General features: G+C 45.5%; 2 protein-coding genes across 5 annotated transcripts in view; one reads left to right on the forward strand and one right to left on the reverse strand.

Annotated features, from left to right (window-relative positions):
- The window catches only part of dus3l (dihydrouridine synthase 3-like (S. cerevisiae)), a 34,062-nt gene extending 20,337 nt beyond the window's left edge, over nt 1-13,725 (reverse strand). For 2 of the 4 annotated variants that reach the window (XM_078235359.1, XM_078235376.1), the window contains exons 1-4: nt 13,478-13,714; nt 12,621-12,731; nt 8,729-9,062; nt 3,930-4,646 (exon numbers count right to left, since the gene is read on the reverse strand). In XM_078235359.1, coding sequence (XP_078091485.1) covers nt 3,930-4,646; nt 8,729-9,062; nt 12,621-12,697 — 1,128 coding nt within the window. In that variant the 5' untranslated portion in view covers nt 12,698-12,731; nt 13,478-13,714. Of the gene's footprint in view, nt 1-3,929; nt 4,647-8,728; nt 9,063-12,620; nt 12,732-13,477 lie in introns of all 4 variants that reach the window. The other 2 variants (XM_078235368.1, XM_078235348.1) reach the window with 1 other exon arrangement.
- A 2,331-nt stretch (nt 13,726-16,056) lies between these two features.
- The window catches only part of LOC144507904 (pituitary tumor-transforming gene 1 protein-interacting protein-like), a 97,012-nt gene continuing 95,604 nt past the window's right edge, over nt 16,057-17,464 (forward strand). The window contains exon 1 of the mRNA XM_078235389.1: nt 16,057-16,165. Coding sequence (XP_078091515.1) covers nt 16,081-16,165 — 85 coding nt within the window. The 5' untranslated portion in view covers nt 16,057-16,080. The remainder of the gene's footprint in view (nt 16,166-17,464) is intronic.

Here is a 17,464-nt window from a genome sequence, read left to right on the forward strand (position 1 = left end):
ACCACTGGCCCGAGGTTCATGCCTATCCCTTTCCATCACTAAGGTGAACGTAACCGAATTGTGGTCACTATCACCAAAATGCACACCAACTTCCAAGTCTAGCACCTGGTCTGGCTCATTTCCCAGCACCAGATCCAATATAGCCTCACCTCTAGTTGGCCTGTCTACATACTGAGTCAAAAAACCTTCCTGCACGCTTTGAACAAAAACTGACCCCTCTAACGAGCTAGAGCTATAACAATTCCAGTCAATATTAGTCAAGTTAAAATCCCCCATAACAATTGCCCTATTACTTTCACTCCTAAGCAGGATTGACTCCGCAATCCTTTCCTCAACCTCTCTAGAACTTTTAGGAGGTCTATAAAAGACTCCCAACAGGGTGACCTCTCCTCTCCTATTTCTAATCTCCGCCCATACTACCTCAACAGATAAGTCCTCATCAAACCTCCTCTCTGACACTGTGATACAATCTCTGACCAATAATGCTACCCCTCCCACATCCTTCCTGTAATGAGGCGACCAGAACTGAGCACAGTACTCCAAATGGGGTCTGACGAGGGTCTTATCCCTAGAAATATTCTCATGAATCATTTCTGCACCCTCAATAATGCTTTCACATCCTTCCTACGATGCTCAGAACTGGACACAATACTCAAATTGAGGTCAGACAGTGCTTTATGAAGGTTCACCATAATTTCCTTTCTTTTTTCAACTCCATGCCTATATTTATGAATCCCAGGAGCCTGTGCGCTTTATTAACCACTTTCTCAATCATTTGTGCGCACATGCCCCCAAGTCCCTGTACGCTGCTCAGAACTGTATACTTTTTTATTTTGGTCGGGTTCCCCTTATTCTTCCTATAGAGACGTATAAGATAATGAAGGGGCTGGATAGGGTAGAGGTGGAGAGATTCTTTCCACTTAGAAAGGAAACTAGAACTAGAGGGCACAGCCTCAAAATAAAGGGGGGTCAGTTTAGGACAGAGTTGAGGAGGAACTTCTTCTCTGAGGGTGGTGAATCTCTGGAATTCTCTGCCCACTGAAGTGGTGGAGGCTACCTCGCTGAATATGTTTAAATCACGGATAGATGGATTCCTGATCGGTAAGGGAATTAGGGGTTATGGGGATCAGGCGGGTAAGTGGAACTGATCCACTTCAGATCAGCCATGATCTTATTGAATGGCGGGGCAGGCTCGAGGGGCTAGATGGCCTACTCCTGTTCCTATTTCTTATGTTCTTATGTTCCTATCAAAATGTATCATTTCACAATTCTCTGCATTGAATTTCATCTGCCACACGTTTGCCCATTCCTCCAGCCTGTTTATGTTGTCTAAGTCCATTACTAACCTCTTCACAACACTTCCAAGTCTGTGTCATCTGCAGGTTTTGAAACTGTGCCCTGCACATCCATATCAAGGTCATTAATATAGATCAAGAAAAGCAGAGGACCTAATATCGACTCCTGGGGATCCTGAAGATACGGTCCCCCAGCCCAAAAAACACCTTTCACCACTACTCTCAGTTCCCTGTCACTCAATCAACTTCTCATTTTATTCCCTGGGCTTTAACTTTGCTGACAAGTCTGTTATATGGCATCTAACCAAATGCCTTCTGGAAGCTCAAGTTTACCACATTAACACACCTTCATCAAACTTCTGTTACCTCATCAAAAATTCCAATTAATTAGCTAAAACACGATTTGCCTTAACAAATCCGTGCTGGCTTTCCTTAATTAATCCACATTTGTCCAAGTGACTGTCTCGGATTATTGTTTCTAAAAGCTGTCCCATACCAAGGGTTTAATTGACTGGCCCATAATTGCTTTGCTTATCCTTCCACTTTTTTCCCCCCATATAAGCATGTAACATTTGCAATTCTCCAATCCTCTGGAAGCACTCCTGTATTAAAAGAGAACTGGTATGTTATGATCACTGCTTCTGCAATTTTTACCCTTATTGCGCAAATCCCCTTTTAGGTCACCTTCCTTTTTCCTATTTATATGCCCAAAGACAAAAGCAGGGAGGTCATGTTGAAATTGTACAGAACTTTCAGGCCACAGTTAGAGCACTGTGTGCAGTTCTGGTCACTACATCATAGGAAGGATGTGATTGCACTGGAGGAAGTACAGAGGAGATTCACCGGGATGTTGCCTGGATTGGAACATTTAAGTTTTGAATAGAGGTTTGATAGACTTGGGTTGTTTTTGTTGGTGCAGAGAAGATTGAGGGACAAGCTGATCCAGATGTACAAGATTATGAGGGGCATGAACAGGAGGATAGGGAGCAGCTATTCCCCTTAGTTGAAGAGTCAGTCATGAGGAGACAGAAACTCACTGCCTGGGAGGGTGATGGAGGCGGGTTGCCTCACATCCTTTAAACAGTACCTGGATTAGCACTTGGCACATCATAACATTCAAGGCTATGGGCCGATTGCTGGTAAATGGGATTAGACAGGTAGATTAGGTGGTTCTCACGCAGTGGTGCAGACTCTATGGTTCAAAGGGCCTCACCTGCACTGAGATTCTGTAATTCTGTGAACAGTTGATGCTGAAATTGAATTTTGCAGCATGCGCTATGAACCACAATCATTGTATTCAGTGCATCGATTTTAATGGTGTGACTTAAGTGATCACCAGGTTTCACCAATGCACAGCCCAACATTACGATATGATGAATGCCTATCTCCAGAAATTTCTGGCTTATCCAGTACTGGATGTCAGACAGCACATCATCAGATGTGACATTAAGCATGCTAGTGGAAAGGAACACTTGAACATCATTGACATAGGTATGGAAACCATATCTATGCTTGCAAATGTCATGAAGGGGTACCACATGGTTGACAAAAAGACAATGAAAAAAGGTGCATGGACTGCATTGGCTCACAGAAATAAAATGCAGAGAACAACATCACAGGATTTATACAAGAGAGATGGTGAGGAGAATGACCAACTGCAGGAGTTCCCAAACTGGAGTCCATCGAACTGTGGGGGGCCACTGGGATTCATGAGCCATAAATCACAGGAGCCATGAAGTACACATCACCAACAGTCACAAAGCGTGCAAAGTGCACGCCTAAAACCGTTGATTTCACCATTTAAAATTCAAAGGAAAGCAAAAAATTAAATTGGCTAATTAGACTCCCGACTCTCCGAGAATTGTCTAGTCAGCTGATCAGCAGCCAATTCTCAAAGGGGCCAGGCTGTGATTGGCCAATTTGTTTTTTTTCAGTTCCTCTGTTGTTGGGCATAAAAGCAATGAGCGGCGACCTGAGTGACAATTAGGAGCGTGAGGAGCAGCAGGAGCATCCTAGGAGTGGGAGGAGCAGGGGCACCATCCAAGAAGGGCTTTGTACTCTTTCATGATTTTTTCTACCTGCTGACGAAAGAAAATGTCTCCGAAAGTGGGTACTACTTCCAGGATGGTGGGGTAGCCTGGGCTTAATGTTAAGTTGCCATAAAAGGGTTCCTTGGCCCAGGGTGAATGTCAAGTGGCGATGGGAGGGTAGCTTAGCCAGGAGTTAACGTTAAGGGGCCATGTAGCTGGTGAATATATTTCTGACCCTGTGCCTCTTCCGACAGGAAGAAGCACACAGTGACAACAAGGTCAGCCCATGTTTTGTTGGTAATATACATGCAGATATAACTAGAAAAGATTTGTTTACGCTTGTGTTCACATCTATTTCGCGGAAAAAAGGGGAGAACCACATTCTAAGAATGTTTGGGCTTCCCCAATGCTTTTGGGTGGTCACTAGGGATTCCGCAGCTCAAAAAGTTTGGGAAACCCTGATCGACTGTCACAGGTTACAGATTTCATATTGTGCCAGTAAAACAATTGATTATACATCATCATGCAATATTTTATATAGTTCTAAGGAAATGAATTCTGGTTATTTTCCTAAATACGCATTAAAATGAATGAGGGGACTTACTTGTTTCTTCTCACAGGATCGAATTTTTATAATATCTTCATCAGTCACAACTCCCAGTGTTTTTGCAGTTGTTTGTTTGTCATTTTTAGCAGTTTTGCCTATGGCTGTATCTCTTCCAGAACTAATAGTCTCCTCGTTTATTTCAACAATCCTCTGTTTTTCTTCAGATACATGGCCATCATCCAATGTGCTTTCTGTACAGGGTACACTCTGTGGTTCTGCCATTATATTGTCCTGTGATCCTACAGAAGAAGAGTTTTCTTCCATTGTGGTACTTGAGCCACGAATAGGCAACTTCATTTCTACTGCAGTACCTGCAATAGCCTGCTCTTCAACACATTTGGATTGTGTAGTTTTCTTTTCTGCATCACCTAGATTTTCAGATTTATTATTTTTGCTCAACTGTTTCAAGCATTGCTCGGATTTGTCAAAGCAGAATTTCTTTTTGCGTAAGACCTGCTGCAGTTCTTTGCTGAGACTGTTTTTCACAAACACGGTTTTCTCCCATGTCCTCATGAGATCCTCATTAACCAAGCTCTTGTTATCTGGGCCAGTGTGAGATTTTGCATAGCGGCAGGTAATGCCGTATTGACATTTCCCATATGTGTCATACAAGTAACAATGGTCACCAAGATCAGAAGGCTTGGATTCCAAGTACTTTGACACATCATGCAAAAATCTGCACTTGTCACCAAAGTAACATTTCCTCGGTGGTTCCTTGATGAGTGGGGGAAGGAAAGACAAAAATTAAGTGCCTGCTCCAGCATATTTTGTAAGCATGTTTACAAATAGTACAAATGGTTACAACAGCGTAATAAGAAGCAAGGGCAAAAACCGACAGCACAGTCTAGCAATTTCAAGTTGTGAAGCACGATAAAAAAAGTAAGCTTGCACCTCCTAAGAGCAAATCACCATGACATAACAGTGGAAGACAACCATAATTATTTAAACAATCTATTTTGATGAGGGCTGTATTCACTAAAAGTGCAACATGCCTATAAACTGTAATTGGACGGATATTTATTTCCCTGTGTTTAGTTCAGAGGATTTAACTGTACATAGACCCATGAGATTCCTCATCAACGAACTATGTAAAGCCTTTCTATATTATTGGGTCAACTGATTCATGCGTAGGCTGGTTCTTGCACTTAGACATCTGTTTGTTTACTGTTACATTGTTTTCATCATTAAGGTAAAGCACCACCTCCAGTGTCAATGTCTCAGACTCCACAATAAAATCAATGCCAATTTTCAAATGATTAAATGGTTCTTATGATGCATCCTACTCAAGTCGTATTCATCCACTTCATTTTGCACACAATTCCTTCTTTTCAAGATTTCAAAATTTCTATTTTTTAATCCCAGTTGACATCTTTAAATGTTAAAAATCAGCTAGGTTGTGAACAAAGTACTTCATTTGGACATTAAACAAAGGATCGGCCTTAATTTTAGCTTGAAATTTTAGACAGCGATTGTCAGATGGTAGAAGGAAACTGTATATTTAAAATTTTACTGCTCGCACCTTAACTCCCAGCAAATCGATTTCCCCATCGTTGTGCTGAGGGACTTACACTGGCTCCCAATTAAGCAATGTCTTGATTTTAAATTTTTCACCCTCATTTTCAAATCCCTCCAAGACCTTGTCCTTCCCTCTAATTCCTCCAAATTCACTACCTTCCAAGATAACTGTGTTCTATCTACCTGTGACTTAAACATATTTAACGAGGTAGCCTCCACTGCTTCAATGGGCAGAGAATTCCAGAGATTCACCACCCTCTGAGAGAAGAAGTTCCTCCTCAACTCTGTTCTAAACTGACTCCCCCTTATTTTGAGGCTGTGTCCTCTAGTTCTTGTTTCCTTTCTAAGTGGAAAGAATATCGCTGCCTCTACCCTGTCTAGCCCCTTCATTATCTTATATGTCTCTATAAGATCTCCCCTCAGCCTTCTACACTCCAACGAGTACAGGCCCAATCTACTCAATCTCTCCTCATAAGCTAACCCCCTCATCTCCGGTATCAACCTGGTGAACCTTCTCTGTACTCCCTCCAAGGCCAATATATCCTTCCGCAAATATGGGAACCAAAATTGCACACAGTACTCTAGTTGCGGCCTCACCAGTACCTTGTACAATTGCAGCAAGACCTCCCTGCTTTTATACTCCATCCCCTTTGCGATAAAGGCCAACATTCCATTTGCCTTCTTGATTGCGTGCTGCACCTGCAAACTGAGTTTTTGCGATTCATGCACAAGGACTTCCAGGTCCCTCTGCACAGTAGCTTGTTGTAATTTTTCACCATTTAAATAATAGGCCATTTTATCACCATGTAAATAATAGTCCATTCTAATCTGGATTTTCTCCCACCCCCCCAACCCATGAGGGGTGTACAATGCGGGAGGCAAACATCTTTCCATAGCAATATAGCCAAAAGCTCAACTTGAATGTGAGAAGGGGGGCAAGGAATAAAGTGTAACTTGAGACAAATGGGATGTTGGCCTATATCGCAAGGGGGATAGAATATAAAAGCAGAGATGTCTTGCTGCATCTGTACAGGGCATTGGTGAGGCCGCAGCTGGAATACTGTATGCAGTATTGGTCCCCTTATTTGCGGAAGGATGTATTGGTCTTGGAGGGAGTGCAGAGAAGGTTCACCAGGTTGATACCAGAGATGAGGGGTGTTGATTATGAGGAGAGACTGAGCAGATTGGGTTTGTATTCGTTGGAATTTAGAAGGCTGAGGGAGGATCTTATAGAGACCTATAAGGTAATGAAGGGGCTGGATAGGGTAGAGATGGAGAGATTCTTTCCACTTAGAAAGGAAACTAGAACTAGAGGGCACAGCCTCAAAATAAAGGGGGGTCAGTTTAGGACAGAGTTGAGGAGGAACTTCTTCTCTCAGAGGGTGGTGAATCTCTGGAATTCTCTGACCACTGAAGTGGTGGAGGCTACCTCGTTGAATATGTTTAAATCATGGATAGATGGATTCCTGATCGGTAAGGGAATTAGAGGTTATAGGGATCAGGCGGGTAAGTGGAACTGATCCACTTCAGATCAGCCATGATCTTATTGAATGGCGGGGCAGGCTCGAGGGACTAGATGGCCTACTCCTGCTCCTATTTCTTATGTTCTTATGAGACATTGCACCCCACATCTATACACACACATCTTGAAAGCAATGCAGTATCACAAATCCAAAGGACCTTGATAGACGAGATACAGAGATTGTTTCCCTGGCAAGAGATCTAAAACAGTCTCAGGATAAGGGGTCGATCATTTAGTACTGTGGTGAGGAGAAATCTCTCCACTCAAGGAGTTGTGAATCTTTGGAACTCACTACCCCCAAAACTTTGTGGATACTCAATTGTAGAATAGATTTAAGGCTGAGATTTTGGTCACTCGAGGAATCAATGGATATGGGGAACAGGCAGGAAAATTTAACTTTTTTAAAACTTTGTTCATGGGATGTGAGTATCACTGACAGGAACAGAATTTTCTTCACCCTAGAACTAAGGGTCACTGTTTAAAAATAAGAATCACCCATTTAAGACAGAGGTGAAGAAAAAAAAATTCAGTCAGCGTGTCCTGAGCCTTTGGGACACGCTTCCTCAAAAGGTGGTTGAAGTAGAGTCCTTGAATATCTTTAATCCAGAGGTAGATAAATGCTTGAAGGGGCTGAATGGTGAATGGGGCCAGGTGAGAATGCGGAGTTGAGGTTAAAACCAGAGCAGTCATGATCTTATTGACTGGCGGAGCAGGCTCAAGTGGCCTACTCCTGCTTTTAATTCGTATTAGCCCTTGAAAAAATTGACATGAGCAGTCTTCTTGAACCACTGCAGTCCACATGCATGAATACCTTCCCTCCCACCGCTGTTCAAGGGAGTTCCAATTCTTTGACCTAATGCGATTGAAGGAATGGCGATATAGTTCCAAGTCAGGATGGTGTATTCCTGATGAGGAACTTTCAGGTGGTGATGTTCTCATCCACTTGCGGTCCTTGTCCTTCTAGGTGGTAGAGGTCTAGGGTTTGGAAGATGTTGTCAAAGGAGCCTTGGTGAGTTATTGCATACTTTTATATGGTGCACTTTGCTGCCACTGTGAATCAGTGGGGGAGAGAGCGAAAATTTAAGGTGGTAGATGGGGTGATCAAGCAGGTCACTTTGTCCTTGATAGCGTCAAGCTCCATGGGCATTTTTGGAGCTGCACTCATCCAGGCAAATGGAGGGCATTCCATCACACTCCTGACTTGTGCCTTATAGATGGTGGACAGATTTTAGGGAGTCATGAGGTGAGATACTCATCACAGAATTCCCAGACTTTGGCCTGCTCTTGTAGCCACAGCATTTATACTGGCTGGTCCAGTTGTTTCTGGTCAATGGTAACCCCCAGGACATTGACAGTGTGGGATTCAGCAAAGATAATGCCATTGAATGTGATGGGGAAGCAGTTAGATTTTCTCTTGGAGGGGGCCATTGCCTTGCACTAAAATGGTAAATAACATTTGCATCACACATCAGCCCAAATCTGAATGTAGTTCAGGTCTTGTTGCATATGGATACGGACTGCTTCAATGTCCGAGGTATCGCAAATGCTGTTGAACATCATACAATGATCAGCAAATATCCCCACTTCTGACCTTATGGTGGAGGGAAGGTCATTGATGAGACAGTTGAAGAACGTTGGGCCTAGGACACTACCCAGAGAAGGTGAGGCAGAACATCAGCTGTGATCACCTTGAATGTTGAAGCAGGTTCAAGGAGCCGTCTGATTTATGTTCTTAAATAGCTTAAATTCAAATGCTTACCTGGCATACTGAGGTACACAACTTTCGATCATGTTCATAGTGGTTGGGCTTCATATGAGGCCTGTTTTTATTTTGGCCCCTTGCCTTCTTATTATTTTGTTTGTGCTCCCCTTCTTTCTGACATAATTCCTCATTATCCTTTTCAGATTCATTTTTAACATTTTCATCATTTTCATCCAGTTTAATTCTTTTTGCTTTATGCTCTGGTAAGTCACAGTCTGCAGCACCTTCTATAGCTTCTCCATCTTTCAGATGGTCTTTGTCAGCAGCTTTTAGGTCTTCATCCCTTCCACTTTTAATGTATTCATGAAAATGATCTTTGGTAGTATGATATCTAGAAGAAAGAAAATCCTCAGATTATGAAATTTTATTCCTTAAAATTCTGAAATGTTTTGATAAAATATTCAGCGGAGTGTTTCTGCTTGTGGGAAAGAGCAAAACTAGAAGCCAATCCATGACAGTCACCAAGAAACCAAAACAGGGAATCCAGAAGAACCATCTTTCACACAGGTGGCAAAAATGTGGAACATACTACCACAGGGAGCAGTTGAGTCAAATCATATAAATACATTTAATGTGAAGTTAAATGTGCATGAGGGAGAAAAGAATAAAGGATTAGTCTGATAGATGAAGAATAATCAGAGGAAGCTTGAGTGCAGCATAAACACTGGCATAGACTGAATGTGCCGCTTGGCCTGTTCTGTGTTGTATATATTCTTTGTAAATGAATCCTAAAGTTTGAAAAGTACTTTTCTTGAGCAAATGCTTAAAGTGTGTGAAAAACCATGAGAAAGAATGTCTCCAAATTAAGCTATGCCAGTTGAATCCGTTTGCTCAATATGCAATGTGTGCTCCCTCCTATTTGGAGGCATTTCATTTATTCAAGTGCATTAGGGGCATTTTCCATGAACTAAGATTTAGCAGCTGTGGAGCATGCAGTTAATGCTGGAACTTAACTGCCCAAATCATACAGCTTGCTAACACAGGACTAGTAAACTTCGCACTGCTCATCCAGGTGGGAGCACCCTACTTGTTATGATGTAGAAATAACTGGAATCTGGAAGAAACCAGGAAACACCAAGTTAGGATATAGCGTTATCAGGAAGCAAGAGGAAAATTCCAATGACAAATCTATTCCTTCAGGTTCCAGAAATAAGGCAGAAGAGATGATTGATGTATTACTTTAGACCTTTCTGGCTCAGGTATAGATTACTGAAACCATCACACCCTCAAAAAGACCTAGCATAGCCCCTCTCCATGTACTCTGCCCATTCCTTTAAGCAAGCATTTATAGTACCTTAACAAAGTTTTACATGAATGTATAATTCTGCAACGTGGAACACAATTTATATTAATCCAAAATTAGTCACAGAGCCAAAAAATGAAATAGACCAAGAAGCATTTTTGATAGAAACCAAGGTAATGAAAACTTAAGACCAAAGTGTATGACTGAATTATATGTTTACAAGGGAGAAAGCAGACATTGACCCCTTATCAGCTCTCTGCAAGAGCAATTTAGCTCACTCCACAAACCTGCCCTTTTGCCATAGCCCTGCATTTTTTTCCCTTCAGCTGCTCACTAATTCCATTTTGAAATCCATGGCTGAATCTGCCTCCACTATCCTTACAGAGAATGCATTCCAGATCATAACCACACATTACGTAAAAAGGTATCTCTTGTCACTTTTGATTCTTTAGCAAATCACTTTGAATTTGTTCCCTCTGGTTCTCAATCATTCTACCATTGGGAACAATCTCTCTCTTAACCAAACCCCTCATGATAATGAGTACTTCTATCAAATCTCCTCTCAACCTCATCTTCTCTCAGAATGACTGCAACTTCTACGATCTATCTCATGAGGAACGGCTGAGCAGGCTGGGCCTATACCGATTGGAGTTTAGAAGAATGAGGGCTGATGTTATTGAAACATACAAGATCCTAAGGGGACTTAACATGGTTTATTCAACAGCACCTTCCAAACCAATGCTATCTATCATCTTGAAGGACAAAGGCAGAAGATGCAGGGGAACACCACCAAGTGCAAATTCACCTCCAAGCCACACACGATCTTGACTTGCAACTATATCATTCTTCCTTCGCTGAGCCAAATCCTGAAGCACTGTGGGTGTTCCAACAGCACATGGACTGAAGCAATTTAAGACGGAAGCACATCACCACCTTCTCAAGGACAATTAGAGATTGGCAAAAAATGCTGGTCTAGCCAGCAATGTCCACATCCCATAAATGAATTAAAATATATATTTTCTTACAGAGGATTATTAGTTTGTGGAATTCTCTTACCCAGACAGCAGTAGAAGCTAGATCACTGAATATGTTCACGGCTGAGCTAGTTAGATTTTTGATTGACAAGGTGTCAAGGAGTATGGGGCAGGGGAGGGGTGGTAGACAGGGAAATGGAGTTGAGGTCCTAATTAGATCAGTCGGTGTTGTATTGAATGGCTGATCAGTCTCAAGGGGCCAAATAGTCTACTTCTGCTCCTAATTCTTGTACATCCACATAACACATGGGGCAGCATGGTGGCAAAGTGATTAGCACTGCAGCCTCACAGCACCAGAGACCTGGGTTTGATTCCCGGCTTGGGTTACTGTCTGTGCGGAGTCTGCACGTTCTCCCCGTGTCTGCGCGGGTTCCCTCCCACAGTCCGAAAAGACGTGCTGTTTAGGTGCATTGGCTATGCTAAATTCTCCATAGTGTACCCGAACAGGCACCAGAGTGTGGTGACTAGGGGATTTTCACAATAACTTCATTGCAGCTTTACTGTAGGCCTACTTGAGACACTCATAAATAAACTTTAAACTTAAAACTGAAGTCCCTCATCCTGGAATAATTCTTGTAAATCTTTCCAGCACCTTCCTTTAAATGTGTCCAGAAGTGGACACAGCACTCCGTCTGAGATCTAACCTGTGTTTTATAAAGATTCATGATGTGGAGATGCCGGCATTGGACTGGGGCGAGTACAGTAAGAAGTCTCACAACACCAGGTTAAAGTCCAATAGGTTTATTTGGTAGCACAAGCCACAAGCTTTCGGAGCACTGCCCCTTCATCAGGTGAGTGGTAGTTGTGTTCACAAACAGGGCATATATAGACACAAACTCAATTTACAAGATAATGGTTGGAATGCGAGTCTTTATAGGTAATCAAGTCTTAAAGGTACAGACAATATGAGTGGAGAGAGGGTTAAGCACAGGTTAAAGAGATGTGTATTGTCTCCACCCTCTCTCCACTCATGGGGATGGGTGGGAGGTAATGAACCAATTAAAGTACCTTCTGAAGGAACTTTTCACACACCATTTGCAATTTTCCAGACGACATGTGGGTGCTGCATTCAGGCTGAAGATTGTGGGATGGACGAAGGCAGCTTTCTAACAGAAGGGAAGAGTACTAGTAATATCTCATTTAATTTCCCCACTTCCTCCACTACTACCCAATGCTGATCTGACAGCGTGGGCCACATTTTATTTTTAAATGTCCTAAAATCTTCAGAGGCCACCTCTATCTCAGGATGCCACCTCCCATCTACATCAGCAGCATCCACCTCCCCAGATGAGTCTGCTGGTCACACCGAGCTTCGGGCACCCCAACTAGCTCACAGGGCTGCGGAATCAGTGCCCCATCCTTAATTGGATGGTGCTCCCAGGCAAGACTTCCTAATTGGCCACCACTCAATAATTTCCCTCATAGTGCTGCCACTGGCACTTTCAAGTTCCTTACCCGGCTTTTATCCCAATCTCAAGACTGGAGCCCAGGAACAAAAAACCCTGCAGAGTCTGAACTCAGAAGTGCAAGTTAACATTAATTCAATGTACTGTCAGAAAGTGAAATGCTTACAAGAAACTTTAAACCTCTAAAACCAAAGTCCCAGACTTACTGAGGCTTGATGGCTGCTACTCCTGGGTCAGTCACGCCATAATTTGTAGAGTTATTGGCACCTCCTCTTTCAGCCATTATTAACTGGGTTAAGATTTTAGGCTTGTGAACGCTAGGGAACAAAATGCAGTATTAACAACAATCATAGAGTCACATAATCATAGAATCCTACAGTGTAGGAGGAAGCCATTCAGCCCATTGAGTTTACACTAGCCACAGTCCCACCCAGGCCCTATCCCTATAACCCCTAGCCTAGCTAGTCCCCCTGACACTAAGAGGCAATTTAGCTTGGTCAATCCACCTAATCCACACATCTTTGGAATGTGGGAGGAAACCCACACAGACACAGGGAGAATGTGCAAACTCCACACAGACAGTGACTCAACCCATTGGATTCGAATCAGGGTCCCTGGCGCTGTGAAGCAGCAGTGCTGACCACTGTGCCACCCTTTCATATCACACCACCATTTAAATCAGACTTAGCACTGGCCCTACAGCAGCTTGGCAGCAGGCACCAACGCCAAAAGTAATGTCACTTGTCAGCTTCATGTGAGGCACTTGTGGCAGAACCTGCCTCTCAAGGATTGGCCTTCAGCAAAGGTGCAGCGTATGGAGACACCTCAACCAAATGGGTTGTTTGCTGCTCGTCACGCGTCCTTGGTAGATGGAAAGGTGCCAAACACATTGCAGGCCCACTAACCGGAACTTTCTAACATGTGAACTTTTATCCGCGTCCAGTGGAAGTGCGGGTTTTAATTATCAGAGCGTTTTAAATAATCCACCAACACCCTGAAAGCAAACACGACATTTTGCGGCGGAGAGCAGAATTTAAAGCCCCAGAGATGTTCAGCTCCTCACCCTCTGGATCAGAAACCAGCTTCACCTCCTCCCTCAGCACCGAGATTTAATCTTCAAACCAAACTGAAACAAGTCAAACACCGACATGTCGGAAGAAGCGGTGAGGAGGAGGAGAAGAAACCAGCGGCTGTCTAAATATTATTACATTCTCCCCCCCCCCAAACGTTGAAGTGATAAACCGCCAACCTGCAGAAACCTTCCAGCCCGGGAGCCACACGTGTTGCACTCACTCCGGGTGCAGCGCCAGAATGCTCCCACTGCAACTCCGGAGCGCGAGTATCGGTCCGCTCCAATGTCGCGTTTCTGACCTGGTGTTGTGAGACTTCTTACTGTGCTTACCCCAGTGCAACGCCGGCATCTCCACATCATGGCTTTCCACCACAGCAGAGGCTGCAGCTTCTTAGCTCCTTTATCTTGTTAAATCATAGAATCCATACAGTGCAGAAAGGAGGTCATTTGGCCTATCGAGCCTGCATTGACACTTATCCCACCCAGACCCTAACCCCACAACCCCATATATTTATCCCTGACACTAAGGGACAATTTTGCATGGCCAATCCACCTAACCTGCACATCTTTGGACTGTGGGAGGAAACCAGAGCACCCGGAAGAAACCCACGCAGACACGGGGAGAATGTGCAAACTCTACACAGTGACCCAAGCTGGGAATTGAACCCTGGCACTGTGAGGCAGCAGTGCTAATCGCTGTGCCGTTTGGAAATTACTTTTGTATGTTGGAATCTTTATCTAAAACTGCTACGGTATCACTGTTTAATTATGAATATCTGGGATGATCATTTTACAGACAGAAGACAGAAAGACTTATTTTCTCATGTGATCTAGGACTATAAAATACATTGAGGCAGCCAAAACTAAAAACTCCCAATCAGTTTTTTGATTCAAAAAGATGCATTAAATCTCTCAAATGTCTTTCTACGTTTCAGTATGGAAACAAATGTCATCTGTAATAGAAACAAAATTGTAGGTAAACTTGTTTCTTAACATTGAGCCCAAGAGCACACGAGTGAGGTCTGAACATTTCTGACTGAAGAAGATGACAGGTGTAATTAAGAAGAATGGAATAGAATATATTCCCAATTTGTGGAAAGCTCACTTTAACTTGTATTTCACTCTTCTTGTTAAAAAAAATTGTGCCTCAAATTACTAGGGTCATGAGTCTGGAATCCAAAAACAGAAACAAGTTGTGCTGGACTACATGATAAACTTGGCATCGGTTTTACCACAATAACTCCAAATCATGTCAATTGCTAGATGCGAATCAATGTATAAGAAATTGTTACATTTCTTTTCAGGTTTGTGTGGACCCCTCACTGCTACTTAAAGCCAGCCATGTAGGGACTTAGTAGATGTTTCCTGTTTTTCTTCCAGTACACATGCAGTGTGTGCATGCAGAGACTAGTGCCACCCTCTGGCCAACCAACTTCCTTGAACTGTCCTGACGTCCGTTCCACATTCCCCTATCAAGTTGTTAACCTGAAATGGTTGCCATAATTCAATTAAAATTTAATTTCTTTGGATATCACACATAATTTAATTCCCATTGAGGACTAGGAGACTAGTTCAGACTAATTGAATTTTTTTTTCATCAAAAGCCAGTTCTGTTGTTTTATCCTTGATCTTTCAAGTCCCAAAGCTGCCAAATGTAAACGGGTAAGTGCATGGGCAACAGATTATTAGGATTTGGGAGGTTTGTTTTGGAGTGCCCGTACTTTCATAAGGATTGTAAAGAATTCTGTGCTGCCTGTCCCAGTCCATTATTCTGGACTATTCTATCACCTGTTACTCAGAATCTAAGTCATCCAGTAGTGATAGGTACAATACCAGCTAATGTTACAATCAATTCAAATGATGGTGTCAATAGGAAAGCAGGACCACTGCATTAACATGCTACAGGCATTCAGCATATCAGGCAGCATTTATAGAAACAGGTAATCAAAGTTAACGTTTCAGATCCATAACCTTTCCTCAGAACTCAGGCCTAATGTGTAAACATAATCTGCATCTGATTCTCTACCAGTCCCCACCTGCCCAGTTTTGAAGAATGTACCCAGCTTATACATCTACTTTAAAAGCTATGTTTAAACATAGAACCAAACAATGCTAGAAATACTGAGGAGTCAGGCAGCATCTGTTGAAACAATTAATGCTGCTGTTTACTTTAGATCTGAGTTCTGAGGAAAGGTAATGGAGCTGTGAAGGCAGGTAGTGCCATGCAAAGTGTGAATAAGGGTGTGAGGTTAGATACTACCACTCAGTATGAATAAGGAACTATGAGGACAGTTACTGCCACACACAGTGTGAATAAGGGTATGAGGACAGATACTGCCACACACAGTGTGAATAAGGGTACGAGGACAGATACTGCCACACACAGTGTGAATAAGGATATGAAGACAGATACTGCCACACACACTGTGAATAAGGGTATGAAGACAGAGGCTGCCACACACAGTGTAAATGATGGTGAGCTGCTGCTGCTCTGATCCGGGATTTGGGGGAGCTGTTGCCGGCTGCCGGGCCCGCGCCTGCGCACTGCGCCGCCAGGGGGCGTTTCCCCGAGTTCAGCCAGGGGCAAAGAGAAGATGGCGGTGTTGGTGCTGAGCAGTTTCATCCTCCTCCTCACCCAGCCCGGGGCCAGCCAGTACACCGTCCGACCCGTCACCGGAGGTAAGAGCGCCGTTCCCCGGAGATTCGCCACAGACTGGGTCTCTGTGAAATGTCGTGGGGGGGAGGGAGGGAAAGGAGGGTACGGGGGGGGGGAAAGGAGGGTACGGGGGGGGGAAAGGAGGGTACGGGGGGGGGGAAAGGAGGGTACGGGGGGGGGGGGAAAGGAGGGTACGGGGGGGGGGGGGAAAGGAGGGTACGGGGGGGGGGGAAAGGAGGGTACGGGGGGGGGGGAAAGGAGGGTACGGGGGAAAGGAGGGTACGGGGGGGGGAAAGGAGGGTACGGGGGGGGGGAAAGGAGGGTACGGGGGGGGGAAAGGAGGGTACGGGGGGGGGGAAAGGAGGGTAGGGCGGGGGGGGGAAAGGAGGGTACGGGGGGGGGGAAAGGAGGGTACGGGGGGGGGGGAAAGGAGGGTACGGGGGGGGGGGAAAGGAGGGTACGGGGGGGGGGGAAAGGAGGGTACGGGGGGGGGGGAAAGGAGGGTACGGGGGGGGGGGGGGAAGGAGGGTACGGGGGGGGGGGGGAAAGGAGGGTACGGGGGGGGGGGGGGAAAGGAGGGTAGGGGGGGGGGGGGGAAAGGAGGGTACGGGGGGGGGGGGGGGAAGGAGGGTACGGGGGGGGGGGGAAAGGAGGGTACGGGGGGGGGGGGGAAAGGAGGGTACGGGGGGGGGGGGGGAAAGGAGGGTACGGGGGGGGGGGAAAGGAGGGTACGGGGGGGGGGGGGAAAGGAGGGTACGGGGGGGGGGGGGAAAGGAGGGTACGGGGGGGGGGGAAAGGAGGGTACGGGGGGGGGGGGGGGAAAGGAGGGTACGGGGGGGGGGGGGGGGAAAGGAGGGTACGGGGGGGGGGAAAGGAGGGTACGGGGGGGGGGGGGGAAAGGAGGGTACGGGGGGGGGGGGGGAAAGGAGGGTACGGGGGGGGGGGGGGGAAAGGAGGGAAAGGAGGGTACGGGGGGGGGGGAAGGAGGGTACGGGGGGGGGGGGGAAAGGAGGGTACGGGGGGGGGGGGGAAAGGAGGGTACGGGGGGGGGGGGAAAGGAGGGTACGGGGGGGGGGGGGAAAGGAGGGTACGGGGGGGGGGGGGGAAAGGAGGGTACGGGGGGGGGGGGAAAAAGGAGGGTACGGGGGGGGGGGGGGAAAGGAGGGTACGGGGGGGGGGGGGAAAGGAGGGTACGGGGGGGGGGGGGGAAAGGAGGGTACGGGGGGGGAAAGGAGGGTACGGGGGGGGGGGGGGAAAGGAGGGTACGGGGGGGGGGGGGGGGGAAAGGAGGGTACGGGGGGGGGGGGGGGGGAAAGGAGGGT

Source organism: Mustelus asterias, chromosome 2 (assembly GCF_964213995.1).
Source record: "Mustelus asterias chromosome 2, sMusAst1.hap1.1, whole genome shotgun sequence".
Lineage (NCBI taxonomy): Eukaryota > Metazoa > Chordata > Chondrichthyes > Carcharhiniformes > Triakidae > Mustelus > Mustelus asterias.